General features: G+C 37.1%; 1 protein-coding gene and 1 long non-coding RNA gene across 8 annotated transcripts in view; one reads left to right on the forward strand and one right to left on the reverse strand.

The window, feature by feature from the left end:
• Positions 1–18,935, forward strand: part of LOC148216854 (uncharacterized) — a 37,639-nt gene that overhangs the window by 12,881 nt on the left and 5,823 nt on the right. The window lies entirely within an intron of this gene.
• Positions 1–18,935, reverse strand: part of TRIM2 (tripartite motif containing 2) — a 72,824-nt gene that overhangs the window by 4,649 nt on the left and 49,240 nt on the right. For all 7 annotated transcript variants that reach the window (XM_088132740.1, XM_088132738.1, XM_088132735.1 and 4 more), the window contains 6 exons: positions 17,079–17,802; positions 14,493–14,596; positions 10,860–11,027; positions 7,834–8,002; positions 2,394–2,464; positions 321–461 (listed from right to left, as the gene is read on the reverse strand). In XM_088132740.1, coding sequence (XP_087988866.1) covers positions 321–461; positions 2,394–2,464; positions 7,834–8,002; positions 10,860–11,027; positions 14,493–14,596; positions 17,079–17,802 — 1,377 coding nt within the window. The remainder of the gene's footprint in view (positions 1–320; positions 462–2,393; positions 2,465–7,833; positions 8,003–10,859; positions 11,028–14,492; positions 14,597–17,078; positions 17,803–18,935) is intronic.

The following is an 18,935-nucleotide window of genomic DNA, read 5'->3' on the forward strand; positions in this document are numbered from 1 at the left end:
GCACACATACTGAGCATGTTTCAGCACAGAAACCATAATTATCCTCAAAGGACTCAGTGGCTTTCTTGGTAACAAAGAGGATACATAAAGTTGTTTCATTTTACTGCATGGTCATCTTCCAGTAATCAAACAAACTAAAAAAAACACAGGAGAACAAGGAAGCCTTGCAGGCACCAAGGGAAGTATTTATGGGCATACTGCATTATACTGAGAACTCCTGCAGGACATGATAATATGAATTCACCCTGGAGACTAGATAAGAATTCTCACCCATCTCAAGTAACGCGTACCCACTGACTTAAAAGGAAAATATTATTTACCTGTATTCGACTATTTCCCCAATCTGCTACAATAATATTCCCATTAGAATCTACAGCTACTCCTGTTGGAGCATTGAACTGTCCATTTCCTTCTCCATTAGATCCAAACTTCAGCAAGAATTCACCTTCCTGGTTAAATACCTGCGTGACATTTAAATACAACACTTAAGACACTTCTCTCCCTTCAGAAACCAAATTATCTGTAGAGGAAAAAACTATAGTAACTTTGCAAGAACAGATTTTCAAAAATTATGATGAAAATAAAAACGCCAAATCCAGTCTAAACATCTGGCTGACTATGCGACCAGCCATAATAATAAAAAATTAAATCTATGCCACCTGACTCTCAACAAATTGGTGCCATGTTTTACAGCTGCTAACATACAGAGTTCTTGGTAGTGTTATAAGATTTTGAATTTATGTCTATAATTAAAAAGGACTATTTAGGTAGATTGATGCTCATGGGTTAATAGCAGTAGTTTGTAAACTATATTTTCGAGATCTGCTGAAAAGCTTATCAGGGAGCTTATACTGTAAAGACCAATTATGTTGGATAACTAGAAATCACCTTGGTTCCCATAAATGTCATATGCAACAGAAGTCAGGAACATGAAATCAGTGACTGCCAGAATAATCCTTTTTGGACATTTCCCAAATTAAAGTTACTTTATAAAGATAAAAAATGGCCAAACCCTGCAAAAAAGATTAGTTGGCTTCATGAAAAATATTCAATACAATTACGGATACTTTGGAAAAAACTAATATTTCACATTTCCATTGCCTTTTATTTTGGATATTACATATTAGAGACCATAACACTGAAATGAAATGTAGTGTCAATTTTTGTCAGTTTTGCTCCCATATTATTTTAAGTTTCTTTTTATATATATATTGTAATATATAATATAATATGTAATATATATTTGTAATATATAATACAAAATTCAAAAAAGGTTTCCTGGAACTAAAAAGCATAACCTTTTGGCAAGTTGCCAAAAAGGTTAAAATGTTGTCCATTGCAATATTTTGCAATCCTGTTTAGGGGGGAGGACAATATTAGTTACAATTAGGCCATAGGGAAGTGTGAAATTTGTAGATTAGAACTAAGAACTTAATTAGGAGCATCCTTCAATTTTTTTTTTTCAAAGACAGCAGTACATTCTGATTTTTCAAAAAATTATCTACCTTTTTTATTTTGTCATGTGTTGGAATCTGGCCATAAAACCAACCATTCCTGTCAAATTAGGAAATCCTGCACAACTGAACAACTGCTGCTTCTAACAGCATACAGTTGTCAACAGCACTGCTCTCCAGCTGCTAAAGTATGCCAGGAGCCTGCTCAATGTCCACTCTTGTAATTCAATTTCTTCCTTTTAATCCAAACCAAAAAACAATTATTTCCTGCCTAATTCTGGAAGACAATGAAGAATGGTCTACATTCTTCAGTGGTTATTTAATTTCAAATAATAAACTTTTATAAAGCTTAATGGAGCTCTATAGTAGGCTTCTCTTACAGCACAACCTTTCATTCACAGAATTGGTCTTTGTGTTTAATACATTATTGTTATATTTAAAGTGCTGTATTTCATTGTTCTGTTTAGAAGCATCCTCAGACTTATAACAGAAAAATGGAGAGAGGGACCCAGAAGGAAGGAAAAAAAAAAAATACTGAAGCTCCATTATAATTTAAGTATTCAAGGGTAATTTGAATACTTGGTCATCTAAATTGAACAAAGCTCTCTAAACATTAAAATCAGTGTATAGTAATATATCACAATTATTGTGCAAAATGAATTTGAGGAACATTTATTGTATTTCTTGGAACTAAAACAAAGAATATATTATCTTAACATAAAAGCAAAGTATCAATCACATCATCCCTTCATCATTACAGTTAAAGAACTGGTTACTTAATACACACTAATTATTATTTTAACGTAATCTGTAAAGTTAATTATGACTGGAGTACCAGCTTTTGTTCTTGTTAATGGTTCTTTTACAAAAAGTTCTTTATTGGTCTGGGACTATAAATAAAATGAATACAAAAAGTTCAAAGAACTAGCAGCATCATACCTTGACAGAGTGATTGTGGAAATCAGTAATAATAATTTCATTATTGTGGTTGACAGCTGCAAAATGAGGGCCTGTAATAAATACAGGAAGGTAAATAAAGAGCAGTACAAGAGAGAAAGATGAGATGATGATGGGAACTATCTACTTAGAAGTAGAAAGAAATCTAAACCCAAAAAGCACATCATTCTCATCTGACAAAGATAAGCATGTTTTTTAGACATAAATATTCCTCCATCTACTTTGATAGAATAGTGGTAGTAGCAGTATAGCCAGTTTGGTGTAGTGGTTAAGGCATTAGGCTAGAAACCAAGAGGCTATGAGTTCTAGTCCCATCTTAGGCACAAAGCCAGCCAGGTGACCTTGGGCCAGTCACTCCCACTCAGGCCTAGGAAGCAGGCAATGGCAAACCATTTCTGAAATCTTGCCAAGAAAACTGCAGGGGCTTGTCCAGGCAGTCGCCAGGAGTCAACACTGACTTAAAGGCACACATACTACTACCACCATATTGTTTAATCTAGTTGCTTTAAAACAAAAGGCAGAACTTGGCAGAACTCCATTGAATTCTGTGTATCAAGGTTAGTAAGAACATGAAGCTACCATTGTCTCCCAGAGTCTCTGATTAATTTTGGAATTTCCATGAATCTGGGAAAAATTCAGGAATATGAAGCAGATAACTTTTGCTACGTAAATTTATATTCCTGTAGAAATAAACGATTTAGTCTAGACTTTGCATAGAAAATTTGATTTGTTTGACTCCTGTCTTTTATTTATCTGTACAAATTATGAAACTGGGTGTTCAATTTACAGCCTTTATACCATACTTCAGGCTGGATTCCAGGAAATATCTTTTCCGCTGTAAGATCTTCTTGTAGTTAGTAGTATTAATTTGTAACTTTGTATCTGATGTTGTTATAGAGCAGAGGCGCACCACTGGATTTTCTACCAGATTTTCTTTGTCAGATTGATCTATTTCCCAAGGTTACTCTAGATACCATGCCTCTACCTACATAACTACAGACTGTGCTACTTAAATTCTTTCCAGTTTTTTAAATTTTGAAATCATCAGAAAGGCAGCATAGGTAACGACAGTTACATCTATCAATACATCAGAGTTATGGGGTAGACACTGGGTAAGTCATGCCTGGAAGACAGTTCCTGTTGCCACTACCTATTACTCTGCTACCCTAAAACTGAGTATGGACATGAATATACGAATGCTATCCTATTTAATGTAGAACTTTATTTTTTAAAACGACTTGACAAAAATTATTTTTTCAAGCTAACATATGCTTGGGAGGAGTGCCTCCACAGTGCCAGATGGTGTAACACTTAGAAGCCAAGCCAATATATTTAGAATATAGCAGCTATTAACTCACCAAAAATATGAATCTGGGAAAGTATACAATAACTTTAGAGAGTATATAGCTACTTGCCATATTCAAACCAGCTTGAGGGGCTTCTTCCAATGTCAGATTTTTAGTTTTTAGCATATGTTAATATTGTATGCTAAAGGTTATCATTTTTAAACCCCTTCATGATATAGGGCCTAGCTATCTAAGGGATCTCTCATCTCCAGTTGTCTCTGCTCATCCAGTACAGTCCAGCAGGGTGGTGTGCAGGACTCATGAAATGTCCCTAATCTGTGGCAGTACTTGCCCTCTGGAATGAGCTCCCCCCAACAGAGATCTATGTGGTTCCCATCCTTATGTTACGGTTGATGTTTTGTTCTTCTGGTCAATTGTGTTCTTTCTGTATGTTTTGTTTTTTAATGGTAAGCCACCCAGAGTTGTTCAGGAGTTGGGCAGTCTCAAAATTTGATAAATAAATAAATATTAAACAAGGCCATTTACAACTCAGTTTAAAAAAAACAAAGGAATGGGAATTCTTTTCCAAACACCTAGGACTTTGAAATCTAATAAATAAAGGAAGTATCACATTGTTTCTTCCACTGCCATAGGGAATGGCACCAAACCACAAAAGTCAGGTTGCATCTCAGTGATTGCTCCTTTACCTTTCCGCAAGTCCTAATGAAGTTGGAAGGAAAATTAGAATCCTCTTTTATTTAGCACTAGACCATTTTTCAAGCCATGTTAGTCAACTGAAAGTGTGGGACTTCCTATTTTATTATTTTATTTGGAAGTTTTTATCTTGTTTTAAAGGTACATTTCTTGGCAAAGTAAGTTGAATCATCTATGTACTACTAAAACTCTTGTGCTTGTAACCTTCAACTGGGTGAAACGGTGTGTCATACGGCAACAATTTTTGAACCAATGTTACCTCAAGTGGGCTAACTTACAGAATGCATCCAAAATCCAGGACCCTTGACTCCTGTGGGATTGAATTTGTGAAATTTGTGTTCACTTCAGCACTGCTGCGCCACTGCAGTCAGCCCAGGTCATGTGATCATCATGGGCATATCCCTGACCTCTTTCCTGCCTCCCTCTGGCCTGTGCCCAATCAGCTGGCGGCAATGCCCGATGGGCAAGTGGTGACTGACTGCTTTGGAAATGAGGCAGAAATTTGAAATCTCTTAATGGCAGCTGGTGTTGATGGAAGGATGACGGAGTGACTTGGATACCTGCTCGCAAGGTAGGACTGGCTGGGGGGCACCAGCAGCTGACAGGTGAACTCTCTTCCTCCCTCGAGGCAGGGGGTCCTTGGGGGCCTGCCAGAATGGGGAGCAGGGGATGCAGTTTTCCTCAAGGTCTGTGGCTCCCTTTGTTCTACCTCTCCCCAGCAAAGTGGCAGGCAGTTCTGCAGATCAGCCAAGGAGGAAGAGGCTTCACCGGGACTCTCCTGAGGGTCGTGAGGGGAGGGCAAATGGCGCAAGCATATCTTATATGAGGGAGGGAGGGACCCTCAACCTCTTTCCTGCCTCCCTCTGGCCCCTGCACCCAGTTGGCTGGCAGCAAGGCCTGATGGGAAAGCAGCCATTGGCTGCTTTGGAACCAAGGCCGAAATCTGAAATCTCTTAACAGCAGTGGGTGTTGAGGGAAGGACGAGGGAGTGGCTCAGATGCCTGCTGGCAAGGTAGGGCTGGTTGGGGGGTGCTTGCAGTCGACAGGTGTCCCTCTTCCTCCTTCAAGGGAGGGGGCCCTTGGGGACACACCAGAATGAAGAGTGGGGGTGCAGTTTTCCTTGCAATCCACAGCTCCCTTCATTCTGCCTTCACCCAGCACAGTGGCAGGCAGTTCCATGGGTCAGCCACGGAGGAGGCGGCGGCTTCACTGGAGCTCTCCTGAGGGTTGTTGGGGGATGGCAAATGGCACAAGCCTATATTATCCAAGGGAGGGAGGGATGGAGGGAGGGAGATTTCTGACACTCCCTGCCAGCTTCCCACAAGCAAAGTCAATGGGGAAGCCGGCAGCAAGTCATAAGTCATTAATACTCCCACTGCTTTTTTGCCCTTGGTCATTCTGTTTCTGTGTTTAAGTAAGGAAATATCTCTGAAATTATGACCCAACAAGTCATGGGTTGTCTAGTAGTATTTAACAGTGAAGCACAATAGACCATTTGCAGCAAGATAATTGTGAAAAGTTCCCAGAAGTAGTAGGAACCACTCAATGACATGATAAACCAGGACAGATATACACTTGCATATCCCTGTTATGCATAAAGCACATAATAAAAAAATTAATTTTATCAATACAGTTGTCTCCCCCTTCCCTCCATCAAATAAATATACCTATTTTTCTGGAGACAAAAACAGGGCATGGTTTTACTTCCACATTAAAATTCTAGGTCTAAGCCATACCAGCAATACATATCACTCAAAACTTCAGCAAAAAAAATCAACATAACATTTATTATTTATCATTAATAAAATCATTAAAATCTGATTATGCAGATCAGCAAATACAAATGTCTGCACTGCTGTTCTGCATAAATAAACCAGGGATGTAAATCAAAATTTGAAGTACACGTATTGTACACCTCTATGCCACCCTCACTTCCAGATTTTTAAAATGAGCTTGGAGAGACCAACATTTCTCATTTTTAAGCTTCAATCACTTTTTGTGGGGGGAAAAAAAAATCAGAGACGCTGGTATATCCCCTAAATGTTCGTACCACTATTAATAATAATAATGTGATTTAAATGTAACTTTTACTCTCTTCAGATTTAAAATAATTTAAAAGAATCTAGGGGTGGAGTGGGAGAAAACTGAATAACTTTGAAAAAAGTATTTTCAGTGCATGCAAATAAAATAAATTTACATGAACTCTACTACTTAGCCATTTCATCTTGCAATTGTTTGTACAACTCTGTGCCTGACATTACACGGCATCTCTATAATGTTCCCAGTAAACTTTTTTTTTACATGCAAGAAAAGCTTAAAAGATAATTATGCACTGAAAAATATCCAGTTTCAGAACATAAAATAAAATTTAGGATGTAAAATTATAGTTACCTGAAATGTTTCAACTAGTGATTGGTACCTAATCAAGATGGCTGCATTTGCCACAGAACTCTGTTATTTCCCCAAATGATTAAACATTAACTATAACATCAACAAGAAGATTACTAAGCAGAAAATGCAAGCAATGAACAGTATTGTACTTTGGAACCTATCTCAAATTAGCTTGCATACTTAAATAATTATGTTATAAAAATAATATGTATTCAGTATACAACAGTCTAATGAGAATGAAAGATACGTATTTCTTGGATACTTACTAATATCTGTAATATTCAGTTACAACTCATTAGATTGGGAAGGCTATTATTATACCTTTTAAATTCATGCCACCGATTCTAGCAGCAGACTATAACACAGGTTTTAATAATTCAAGTGGAATATGATGTCACCCTTCGCAGAACTTAATAAAGCAGACTTCCATGCAAATCTGAAGATTCCAATCCCTTGTTTAGTTCCCAGTTAGAAGGTACACTGATGATGGTTAGTAGTGACATAGTTAAAGCGTTTGGAAAAGCCTTGACTATAGGATAGTTGGTCTGGCAAGCTTCCAGCTGGTCTTTCCTGCTCCAGAGCCAGAGAAATTCATTCATTCATTTGATACTGCTGTAATCTGAATGGATTAATATGTTTGGTGGGAAGACAGCTAAATGATGTTGCTAAAGAAAATGTAGGAGACATTCAAGAAGCAGGGCCAACAGTGCTACACTCCCCATTCCAACCTCCTTCGGTTCTGGAAAGATTTTTGCAGGGCTGAAGACATCAATTTTAGCCTGGTAAGCAAAGCTAGCCCAAAATCATAGACTGCTGCACATAATTTAAGATTAATTTAAGATATATCATATCACATTATATCACAAAATATATTATTTTATGTATTATTATTTGTATTTATATTCTGGTTTTATTGCACCACATTTTTAAGAAAGTAATGAATCATTCAGTTTTAGTCTATCTAGGGTTCAATACCACTGAACCATATGTAGAACATAAAAGAGTATTATGTATTAACCAACAATTGCTACCTGCAAACTGTTTATCTCCATTGCCTCGGCTTCCAAACCGGGTTACTATTTTCCCATTTGGCTGGAAGATAAACACACAGCACGCTTTGTTGTCCACTACAATAATGTGTCCATTGCGATCCACAGAAACACCCTTTGGCCCCATAAGTTTTCCTGATCCAATTTTTGCCTAGGGAAGCAAAGATAGATTAAATTTATTTTCGATAAATGTATCTAGTCACAGGAACACATGCCTTAGAAACTTCTTATTTTGTATGCAAGTCCAAATGAAGCTGCCTTTGAAAAAAGTCTGGAACTTCAGCAGGTCCAGAACATGACAGGAAATTATTCTCCAGAGATACCTATAAAGAGCAGAAAATTCTGCTATAACAGCTTCCTTAGTCTTCCATTGATTTCTGCACTAGTGTTGACTTTTAAAGTTCTCTGTGGTTGATATCAGAATATCTGAAGGGCAGCTTCTCCAATATTGATCTTCTTAATTAGAATCAGTGATGGAGAGCCTATTATAGAACATATCAAAAGTCTAGAGTATATCAAATGTCTACATTCTTGGTTGCCCTGTCTATGAAGACTCTTCTTGCTAGGCTCCCAACTTTCAGCAATGGACTTCATCTCATCAGGATTATAATGAATTGTATAGAGTTGCAATATTTTGTGTGACTGTTGGCAGGCTCCAGCAACAGATGACAGTCTTATTTAGCTTTTGTTTTTATCTCATAAATGATAAAGGCAGATTATATAGTGGTATAGTCAATTATGTAAGAACTCCTTAATCAACAATTATATATAACTTCCCATGCTATCATATAATCAGACTTTAATTTCATATACTTGCAAAGTACTCAATTTCATAGATGCTGTTATAAGTAATGATATGTGGAAATGACCTTGGGAGGCAGAAAGTAGGGCTGCAGCCTAGACAGCCATCATGCAAAAGGTAACTCAGCCCATAGAAGGAAAAGGGGCATGGGAAGCGTCTCCCAAGTTTTATGGAAAGTAAAAGTAAAGTAGGGGAGAAATGCTTTAAGACTTGCAAGATTCTGTTATTGTAACCTTACAATAAGGGTAGTCTTAGTACTCATAATTTGTGCTTCTTGTCTGAACTATTTCAGAGGGCTGACATTATGTCCTATCATTTATTTTTGGTCTCGGATTTTTTTTTGGTTGGTCAGTGTCTGTAATAAAGATTGATATGGCAGTTCTTAAACAAAGGATCCTGGATATGGCTTATGATGAGTTTGTCCAATTGTCCAGTTGATTTCTCCTTCCACTGAGGAAGAGAAGCCAAAAAGCTGAGCAACTGGTGAGGCTACTTTTGAGATCAAGCCAGTGTGATGTAGTGGTTAAGACAAGTCATGGAAGTTCACTGGGTGACTTTGGGCCACTCACTACCTCTCAGCCCAACCTACCTCACAGGGTTGCTGTTGTACATAAAAAAAGGATGAGGGAACACTATGCATAACACCTTCTGCTCCTGAGTAAAAGCCAGGATATGAACATAAATAAATAAAAATTTGTCGACTATCATGACTTCCAGCCTTGTTAGAGCAACAAATATTAAATTATCCATTAAATTATCCATTATCCATTATGCATCAGCTGCTTTTAAGTTGTAGTGGACTGGGTAGGAGGAGCAACCCAGTGGAATTGCATACATTCACACTTGATCAGTGTGTTGTACAAAAACAGTTTTCTCTTTTTAAGAGTCTTTGTTGCCATATTGAACTGTTAATCATGCTGATGCTGTAATTTTTTCTAGTAAATATATTTTTACACTGTTTTATATTGTTTTAATTTAATATTATTACTAAGTGAAGTTTAGTTTTACCTCTACATTCTTAAGAAAGTAAACATGCATGTTTATAGAAAATCAGCTGCTTCCTGATACAATTCTTAATGCACAGCTGTTCGACCTGTAATTCAGTAGTGCGCAAAGGAGATCAATATTAATATTTTCACAGTAAACACTTTCATTATAGTATTTCATATATGTGGAGGTTTTAAAATCTAGTAAAAACAAGAAACTCAGTACTGAATATACACCCTATTCTTCACTCAGGAGGCTTCTGATCATGTTTCTTTCTTTTCTATCATATTTTAAAACATGGTTCACATGTTTGTTTTTGGTTTAACATGATGTGCAACTCACTAATTATGAATCTACCATTAGACCACTAAATGTTGCACACCATAATCCTGGCTTCACTGTTATGTGAATGCAGCCTGTATCAGTATTCCCCAATCTGATGCCCTTGAGATGTATCTGGATGGCAACTCTTAGAATTCCCAGAGGGACCAACCACAGTCCAAAAGTACTGGGGGAGGCAGCTCCATATACAGCTTCAGTTCACTTTGTTGTATCACAAGCAAAAAGAAAATATTGGCATTTAAAAAAAATGCCTCTCCATATAAAGGCTGTGTCTTCTTAACCATTTGCCAGAGATTAGTCTTCATTGTGTTGAGACTTTTATGTATTCAATGAGTCAGCAATATCAAGGAAACCCCTTTAATTGTGTACTCCTAAACACATTTATTCAAAAGTAACTTTGTGTGCACTGCTATCTCTGTACTAAGCATGTTCTGTATAGGATTACAATTCAAATGAAGTATTTTCATAATGTTGGGAAGGACAAACTAAGACTTCATAGCACTCACTGACCATTACTCAGTGGTCAATCACAATGTATTTAGGGTTAACTCTCTAATTAAATCTTGAAGTCCAAAATTCCTCTGGTATTCATTATTTTTACTGTCTTCAAATGTGGAGAATATTCTGGAGTGAATTAATGCAAGTGTCAATTTAAAAAAGCCATCAGATCCTGACAATTATTGGATTCTTTCCTCCCCTTAATCCCACAATAAACAGCCGTATTTTCACTCTTCACTGCCATCTCTTCAGTCAATATAGGAGGAATACCAGTTCTGCCAATTATATCCCTCCACCAGCTTTCACCAGCCCATTAACTATTAATTTAAAAAAAGGAAAATGAATTTCCTTGTATTTTACATTTTGAGTTTAAACCTACCTTAAATTTTCCATCAGAAGAGAATATGCTAACCCATTTGTTATCATAATCTGCAATAATGATATCACCACAGGGATGCACAGCTACTCCAGTAGGCCGCTGTAACTGACCAGGAGATCTTCCCCGTACACCAAAACGATTCTTGAATTGGCCATCAGTGGAAAATATCTATCATTAAAAAAAAAAAAAAAGCAATAGCAACTTTCGTACAATCATTTTCATGATTCAGCTGAAACGCCTGGCAAACACTGGCAAGCCTTTGATATGCATATGGAATTCTACTTCCTCTCATCATCTAGGATCAGGAAAATATTCCACGCGCAACATGCATTTGCCTTAAGAAAAGAGAAGAGGAAGCTCATGCATTTACAAAGTGGTTGAATACCAAAGTGTCCATGGTTCTGACACTTAGGCTATAAGTGTTGTTGCTTAGCCAAAACAACATCACCCTATCACCTGGCTTAGAGATACCCCATGATCTGTAGAAGTACAACTGTTTTTTAAGGCACAAATAGGAGGAGGATCCCCAAAACAACCTAACCAAGATTGACCATACTTAGTGATCACTGCATGCTGAATATTGGGGGGGGGGGGATTGAGGAACAACACATTTTATTGAAAGCTATATTTATTACATTATATCCCACCTTTTCTTTATGAAGCTCAAGGTAGCCTTCATGGCTTTTACTTATTTTGTAATGCTTATTTAAAAACCAACCTACGGAGTAGATTAGATGGAAACATAATGAGTGATCCAAGAGTGGGTTGAATTAAGAGTTAATGCTATGCAGTAACGTGTGCTAACGTTAGTAGTGACTAGTCTGGTAACAATGGCACTGGACTATTTATACCCAGCCCAGAAATAAATCCTTGACCATTATGTACATATTGCTATAAGGACATGTGCTAGAAGATACTAAGCATCAGGTAAATTGGTTATGTATTAGAAAATGTGAAATTCAAGCCTTTAGTTTTTCAGTGTTATAGTACTATTGAAATGTTTATATAAACATTTTAGAGAAGAAGACTGTTTGCTATGCAAACCTGATAAGGAGGGCGGTTGGAAACTATAGATGAAGGGAAAATTGGGAAGAAACTCAGTGAATCAAATGAGCTGCTAAAGAAGGTCACCGTTACAGTGGAAAGCAGAACTCTGAACAGCCACAAATAAACAGCACTAAGTACAAGTGGTCTACAGAAGTGCCCCTTAGGTTCTCTGGCATGTAATGATTTAGCTGGATGGATTCCTAGAATAAGCAAGTCCCAGTATACAACCAGCTTGTGGACAAGAATGGGAACCATTCAAAACTAAAATAATCTGTTTGGATCCAATATGATCATTATGTACCTAAAAAGAATTGCCTATAAAAGCTTTAGATCAGTGAAGACTGTGCTATGAACAAGCTTCAGGACAAATGCATGTTCTCCATCTTATATTCTGTTTGCTATGGGCTTGGTATCCAAAAGTGTAGTGACATGAATACGTGAATGAATGAGCAGGGAAATAGCATTTCAAATTATTTAGGTTTATAAGCAGCTTTGTTCATGTTTTTCCCTATCAATAACATTATTTATTATTAAACTACTGTTATGTGATGTTTATCTTCTAACATCACATAACAGTAGTCCACATTTGTATGCAGGGGGGGGGAAATCTGTAATCTGAACAGACTCATGCAGCAATGGATAATTGCCAATTTTCCTTTCAGTCAACTGCTCCCAGTTTATCATGCTGTGTTTTTTTTTCAAAATATTCCAAATTTGGCAATGCTTTTTTTTAAAGACAGCTGTCACCTGAATGGGATCTGAACAACCCACTGCACTCAACATTACAAAAACAATGGAACATATTTCTAAAACCCAGTGAGGCTAAAAAATAAAAGTACAGTGGTATCTCTAGTTACAAACGCCCCTACTTACGAATTTTTCGAGATACGACCAGCTCCAGCCCCAAAAATTTACCTCGACTTGCAAACTTGCCTCGACTTACGAACTGGATCTGTGGCCATTTTCTGCCCGTTTCACGTGGTCCGCAGCCATTTTTCTGCCCGTGCCATGTGGTCTGCGGCCATTTTCTGCCCGTTCCACGTGGTCCGCGGCCATTTTTCTGCCCGTTCCACGTGGTCCACGGCCATTTTCCCGCCCATTCCACGTGGTCCACGGCCGTTTTTCCACCCTGCCGCGTGGTCCGCGGCCATTTTCCACCCGTGCCACGTGGTCCGCGGCCATTTTTACGCCCCTGACCCGTGGTCCGTGGACGCCAGAACAGATTAACGGTAATTACATTGAACCTTATGGGAAAATTTGCCTCGTGTTGCGACCAATTCGAGTTGCAACCAGAGTCACGGAACGGATTAAATTCATAACTCGAGGTTCCACTGTACACAAGAAAAATAACAGTTATACTGAACCCATTTTCACACCCCACCACCACCAAAGAGGCAGGTGAATAGGATTTCTACCTTAGAGTTCAAACTATCAGGCTTTAGAGAGAACTGGTCTTTAATTAAGCAGCGTTTGGTAATTCAATAAGCATTCAAAAGTATTTTCAACAGAATTCAGAGGTTCTTAATACATTTGTGCACGCTCCTAATTGTTAAATCTCTCACTGTAATAATGTTGTAAAACGGCAGACATATAGTCTAATTCTACATATGCCTAAAATCATTCACCTTCTGAAGATAATAACTTATGGCTTTGGCTAATACCTGGATGGTAAACTACCTGGAATGTAGCTCTACGATATTTAGAAAAAAGGATAATCATGGATGTAAATGAATATTGCATGCAAAATAGCTTTGAGTCTTGATTGGCTGCAAGATTTTAAAAACCGCCCAATCTGATTCTGAATCCAAGCTTAAAGCAACATTCCAAAACCTGAAGCATCATGTCTCCCATTAACTAGAATATGAAAACAACAATTGGCTGTAATCCTTCTATTTTTTGAGATAACATCTGCTTCTATTTTTTGAGATAACATTTGGGTAAAATTTGCAGGTATTGTAACTTCTTTTGAGATAACATCTGCATATATTTAGAGAAACAGACTGAAGGATGCTAGTGCCTTAAATGCTGATTTTTTAAAAAAAGAAGCTAGGATGTGCTTCTTAAACTTATTATGTTTTATCAAATTCCATACATTGAAGGAAAATAAAAGACTCAGTGTCCCTCCTTTCTGCAGCTTTGAAGAGTCCCATATTAATTATTGCCTTTACTTAGAAAATAAATTTGTTCATTATTTCACTCCTTTCCCTCCCTCCATCTCCCCACCCTGGCATTTACTGAGTATCAAAAGGAACATGTTTTCTTTCTTCAGTGCTTGGAAGCCCAATATCATGAATGATGGGCTAGATAGTTCTGCTGCAGTTCTAATGATAATGGAGATGATAATTCAAAATTGGGAGCCTCAAAAGTGGTCAGAACTAGCCTAATTACGCTTGGGATTCATTAGAATTTAATGCATACTTCCAACTTGAGCTGTATTTCAAATTTAACATAATTATTAATTCCACAGCATCAACCACAATGATCCCTGAAATTCTGGTACTTCGGATATATATTTCTTTAATACATGTGGTGAGTCCTGTGCATTTCATAAAAAGTTTGAAAGGAGAAACAAAACAAAAATCATACCTGCACACACTGATTATTGCTATCTGCAATTAATATTTTTCCATTTGTAGATGCAGCTACTCCCTGAAGATTTGTAAATTCCCCTTTGTTTCTCCCTTTGGTACCTAAAACAAAACAAAATAGAAAAGATAAGAACACAAACCAAATTAGAAAGAAAGTCAAGTAACTATCTGCAAGAAAAAAGAAAATTAAAAACTCTCAAGTCTTTCTAGCTGGCTGCATTTTATTCTGCTGCTGGATATGAAGAGCATTTTCATAACATTAACATTTCTACTCACAGTATCTCACAAGATAGTTTGAAACTGAACTCAACTTTGCTGGTCTCAAAATACACAGAAAACCACAAGCCAATCAGTGCCCACCTACCTTACCTTCTAGCTAACCAACAGGTACAAAAACTGTTATCCTATAGTTATCCCATTTCCTAAGCTAGCATGAAGCATATCCATAACAAAAATCCCTTATATCCACTCTACACAAAAAGAAAATTATAAATAAACGCAACATACATAAAAACTGCCACTTAGAAATTTAGCTTAACTAAAACCAATCCTATAATTAAGAACATTTTTCTCAGTTTAAAAGAGAGCATAGCAGAAGTATTGACCTGACTGCTGACAAACAGAATAGAGCCAACAAAAAGAGAATTCAATTGTTCTCCATCAGACTTATTAAGATTATCCATAATCAGTGTTTTATGCCTGATCTCAACATAGATAGGATAATAGAGGACCCAGTAAATGATACATTCCATTTGGCCAGTGCCACAGGGATACAGGCACTATTTCACTGGATTCTGGCAAAATTTCCCTTGAGCCATGCTGAGGACATAGTAAATAAGTGAGGGGAAGTAAAAGACTCCCTCAGTGGAGCACTAATGATATTTAGCAGATACCAAAAGAGGCTTATTACATTTTAAAAAATGAAATCTTTGATGATAGTACTACAGCACAGTCTAATGCAGTATTTCTCAACCGTAACAACTTTAACATATGTGGACTTCAGCTACCAGAATTCCCCAGCCAGAATTCCTTTGTTTCATTAAAAACCCTTGTGATTTCTGAAGTTGTAATGATAACATTTTGACAATTCTGCAACTGAGTGCTCTTCCTAATAGCTGTGATCATGACGCTACACAGGCTGGTTGTAAACAGCAAGGGACATGTTTTAAGCAATGTATATTCAAAGAGATAAATTCCAGGAATAAAATGTTAAAATTATATGGTAGGGATAACAATTTGCTTGAGCTCAGAACCAGAAGTGGTAAGACAAGAATTCTTGCCAAAGGATATATGGGCCTCCTAAAAGGCCTGCAGAATTGTAGCAATTCAAAGGAAATACCAAAATTGTTGTGATTTCACTAAATTGGAGCAAAGTCTGAAATAAATTGACTGAGCTTCAGAAACAGATTGTATCATGAGAAAAATTGCACTCAGAACTAATCATTAACTAATGCAAAGTACTTGTGTGGACTTGCCCAAAGGAAATGAGAAGAGAAAGACTTTACAGTAGACAACTAGCAACAAAATCCTTGCAACAAGACAATGTTGTTACAAGTGTTCTTCAAGACATTTTTTTTAAAGTTTGGAAAGAACATATCCAACTTAACAGAGATGGTAGGATGCACTCATTTCTAAAAATCAGACAGCTTAGCTGATATTTCAATGAGATTGCAAAAAAATTATCATCCCACTCAGTAGCATAACAGACTGTGTTTCTGTACTGACTACACTTAAAATGTCTTCCTCTGCAGTCAACATAGATGCTAAACACCTATCCAATTATTTAACTGAAATGAATAAATGAAACTGATCTCACTTAATTTTAATTAAATAAGTAGATTTTGAGTAAGCAATAATCAAGAACGCTAGAAAAGAACAGCAGAGCTGTTCAAAATCATGTTTTTTTAGTTGAGCGCTCACATTAGACTTTTCAACACTCACTTGCATGCTGTTACCACCAGCCTGTTTTATTGCAAAAATTATATGACAAAAATATTGAGTATCAAGAAAGCAACACTAGGAAAGGCATGTTTAAAACACTTCAGATGTTACCATAATGCTTCCTTTTGAAAACAATTAGGTATTTAACTAGTTTTCAGTCTTCAATGATTCTGGATCAAACTGAATTGCTTCTTTTACTACTCAAGTGAGACACTACACAGCATTTTAAATGTCTCAAAACTTATGATAGTGGAAACAATCTTGTACTTGAAAAATTTAGAATGCTCACTTGAACACGCACACCCAACTTTTACTGCAATATTTCAGTCTTCAAAGTAAATTCTTCCTTTCTTTCAAAGTTAATACAGATGTTCAGTGTGATATTCACATTTCGAAACTGTTTACTGATTATGAAAAATGTAAATATGCTTTTCCGTACATCAGAAAAAAAAGTGAGTCTTCAAGTTTCTAGAAATGATTGTTTTGTGGGCTATAAAGATTTTGGGATATCTGATGAATGCATGCTAAAATATTGTTAGTTTCTCAAAAATTCTGTCTCTTTCAAAATTAAAATAATATTATGGCTACTGTCTACAGTTATAAGCATTAATCCCAAAAAAATTAAAACAGAGGCACTCCTTACCTACTCGGAAGATTAGATCATCTTCAATGGGATTCTCTTTCCTTTTGCCAGTGCTGTACATACTAGCTGGTCTTTTTACAGCCTTCTGTTTCACATGGCCACTGCCAGGAGATTTAACACGCCTCTTAACTCCTTCAGTAGTAGGGGACACATCTGCTGACCTAATTACCTTGAGTTTGAATGGGCTGCCTCTAATATGTTGATCGTACAATCTCAAAGAAAGTGTAAAATCTCCTTCTTTCTGGACAGTGTATAAAAATTCATAAGTGCCATTTTTATTGTCAAGTATCTCTCCATCTGCCACACTTCCATCAGGTGTGCTCAGCTCAGCTGTGAGATAAGCATTTCCAGTTTTACACAGCTCACCATCTTTGTCCTTGGTTGTGATGGTGACTGACATTGGTTGCCCTATCACAGTCTGCTTAAGTCCTTCACCTGTGGCCACTGTTTCAGAAGCCACTGCATTTGTGGTTAAAATAGTACCAAGATTATGAATGGATTTTTTCAATCCTTCTGTTTCTACTATAAAATCCAGTTGATCATTTTCACGGGGCTGAAGAGGGAAATCCCGGTCTGCCAACTCATTCAGCTTGTCACTCATTTGCTTTTTAACAAGTAATACTTCAGTTTCAGTTCCATGACTGAGTGCTTGGGCAGTAAAATTGCTACAGCTCTTAATATTTTCTTGTCCCTCCAATAAAGTATCAAGCTGATTCTGCAGGACCTGAATAAAAGGCAACAGTATGGTTATTTCATGCAAGTTCCAAGTTATAAAACAAAGAGCACATCTATCAGCAAGTTTTAATATTTCATGGAAATATCTAAGAATAGTGCTAAACTGGATAAAACTGCATTATATTTGGTGGACTCAGTTTAAAAATATACTGAATAACATTCTCACAAAAATTTCTGTGTTCAGCAGGGCTCCAAAAAAACAGCAATCAACCAATTTGGAAACTTCTGACTAGGCTTGTTCAGTGTTAATATGTTTTAGCCGCTTAATGAAAAATTTTAGATTTGTGAGCAATCCCTTCCTTTTTTTGCCTTATAGTCATAATTACCTGTTATGTCTGAACCCAGGACAAGTCATCTCCGGTTCATAATATATAAGCTATATTTCTCTCTCTCTCCCTCTCTCAAACATAGGCTGGATTCACACAATTCTAAAACATACAGTGGTTTATTTGGTTTTCAATTAACATAACTATATGAAATCATTGTGATTTATAAATCATGATTTCTTATGTGTGTACCAAGTTACTATGGCACAAAAAATAAACCATGGCTTTCCATAAGATGACAGGATCTGGCAATTACGGTCATTTCCAATCTTTTAAATTAAAATAAATCTTTAAAAAAAGATAAAATGGGCAAAGAATCTAGTAGACACCAAGGAAGGTATTTATGGGCAACACACTAACCACTCTGGCATTGTCACATACCTGAAGACTTGCAATACTCTTATTACCAGTCTGACTTACAAGGATGATGTTTGCTCATTGTATCATCACAATAGCTTTTGAGGTAGTGAGCATGACTAGGATGTGTAGACTTCATGGCTACAAGGAAACTTTGATCCTAACTAGCTATGTATTAGAATTGCAAATTCAACAGGTAGTCCTCAGTTAACAGAGGTAATTGGGACCAAATTTCCATTTCTAAGCCATGCATAAAGCGCAATGCCAAGTGACCACATCCTCAGAAATCCCAGCAGTCCCCATTGCCATTGTTAACTGAATCCCACCAGTCATTAGGGGAGGAATCACCTGATCGAAGCCATTCCTGGCTTGGTCCCTCCCAGCCCCAAGCCTCAGTAAGGTAAGATACTGTCTCCTCCCCCAACCCACCTATTCCCTC

Source organism: Python bivittatus, unplaced genomic scaffold, assembly GCF_059951505.1.
Source record: "Python bivittatus isolate LINGU-HERP-01145 unplaced genomic scaffold, Pbiv_v1 ctg000070_np1212, whole genome shotgun sequence".
NCBI lineage: Eukaryota > Metazoa > Chordata > Lepidosauria > Squamata > Pythonidae > Python > Python bivittatus.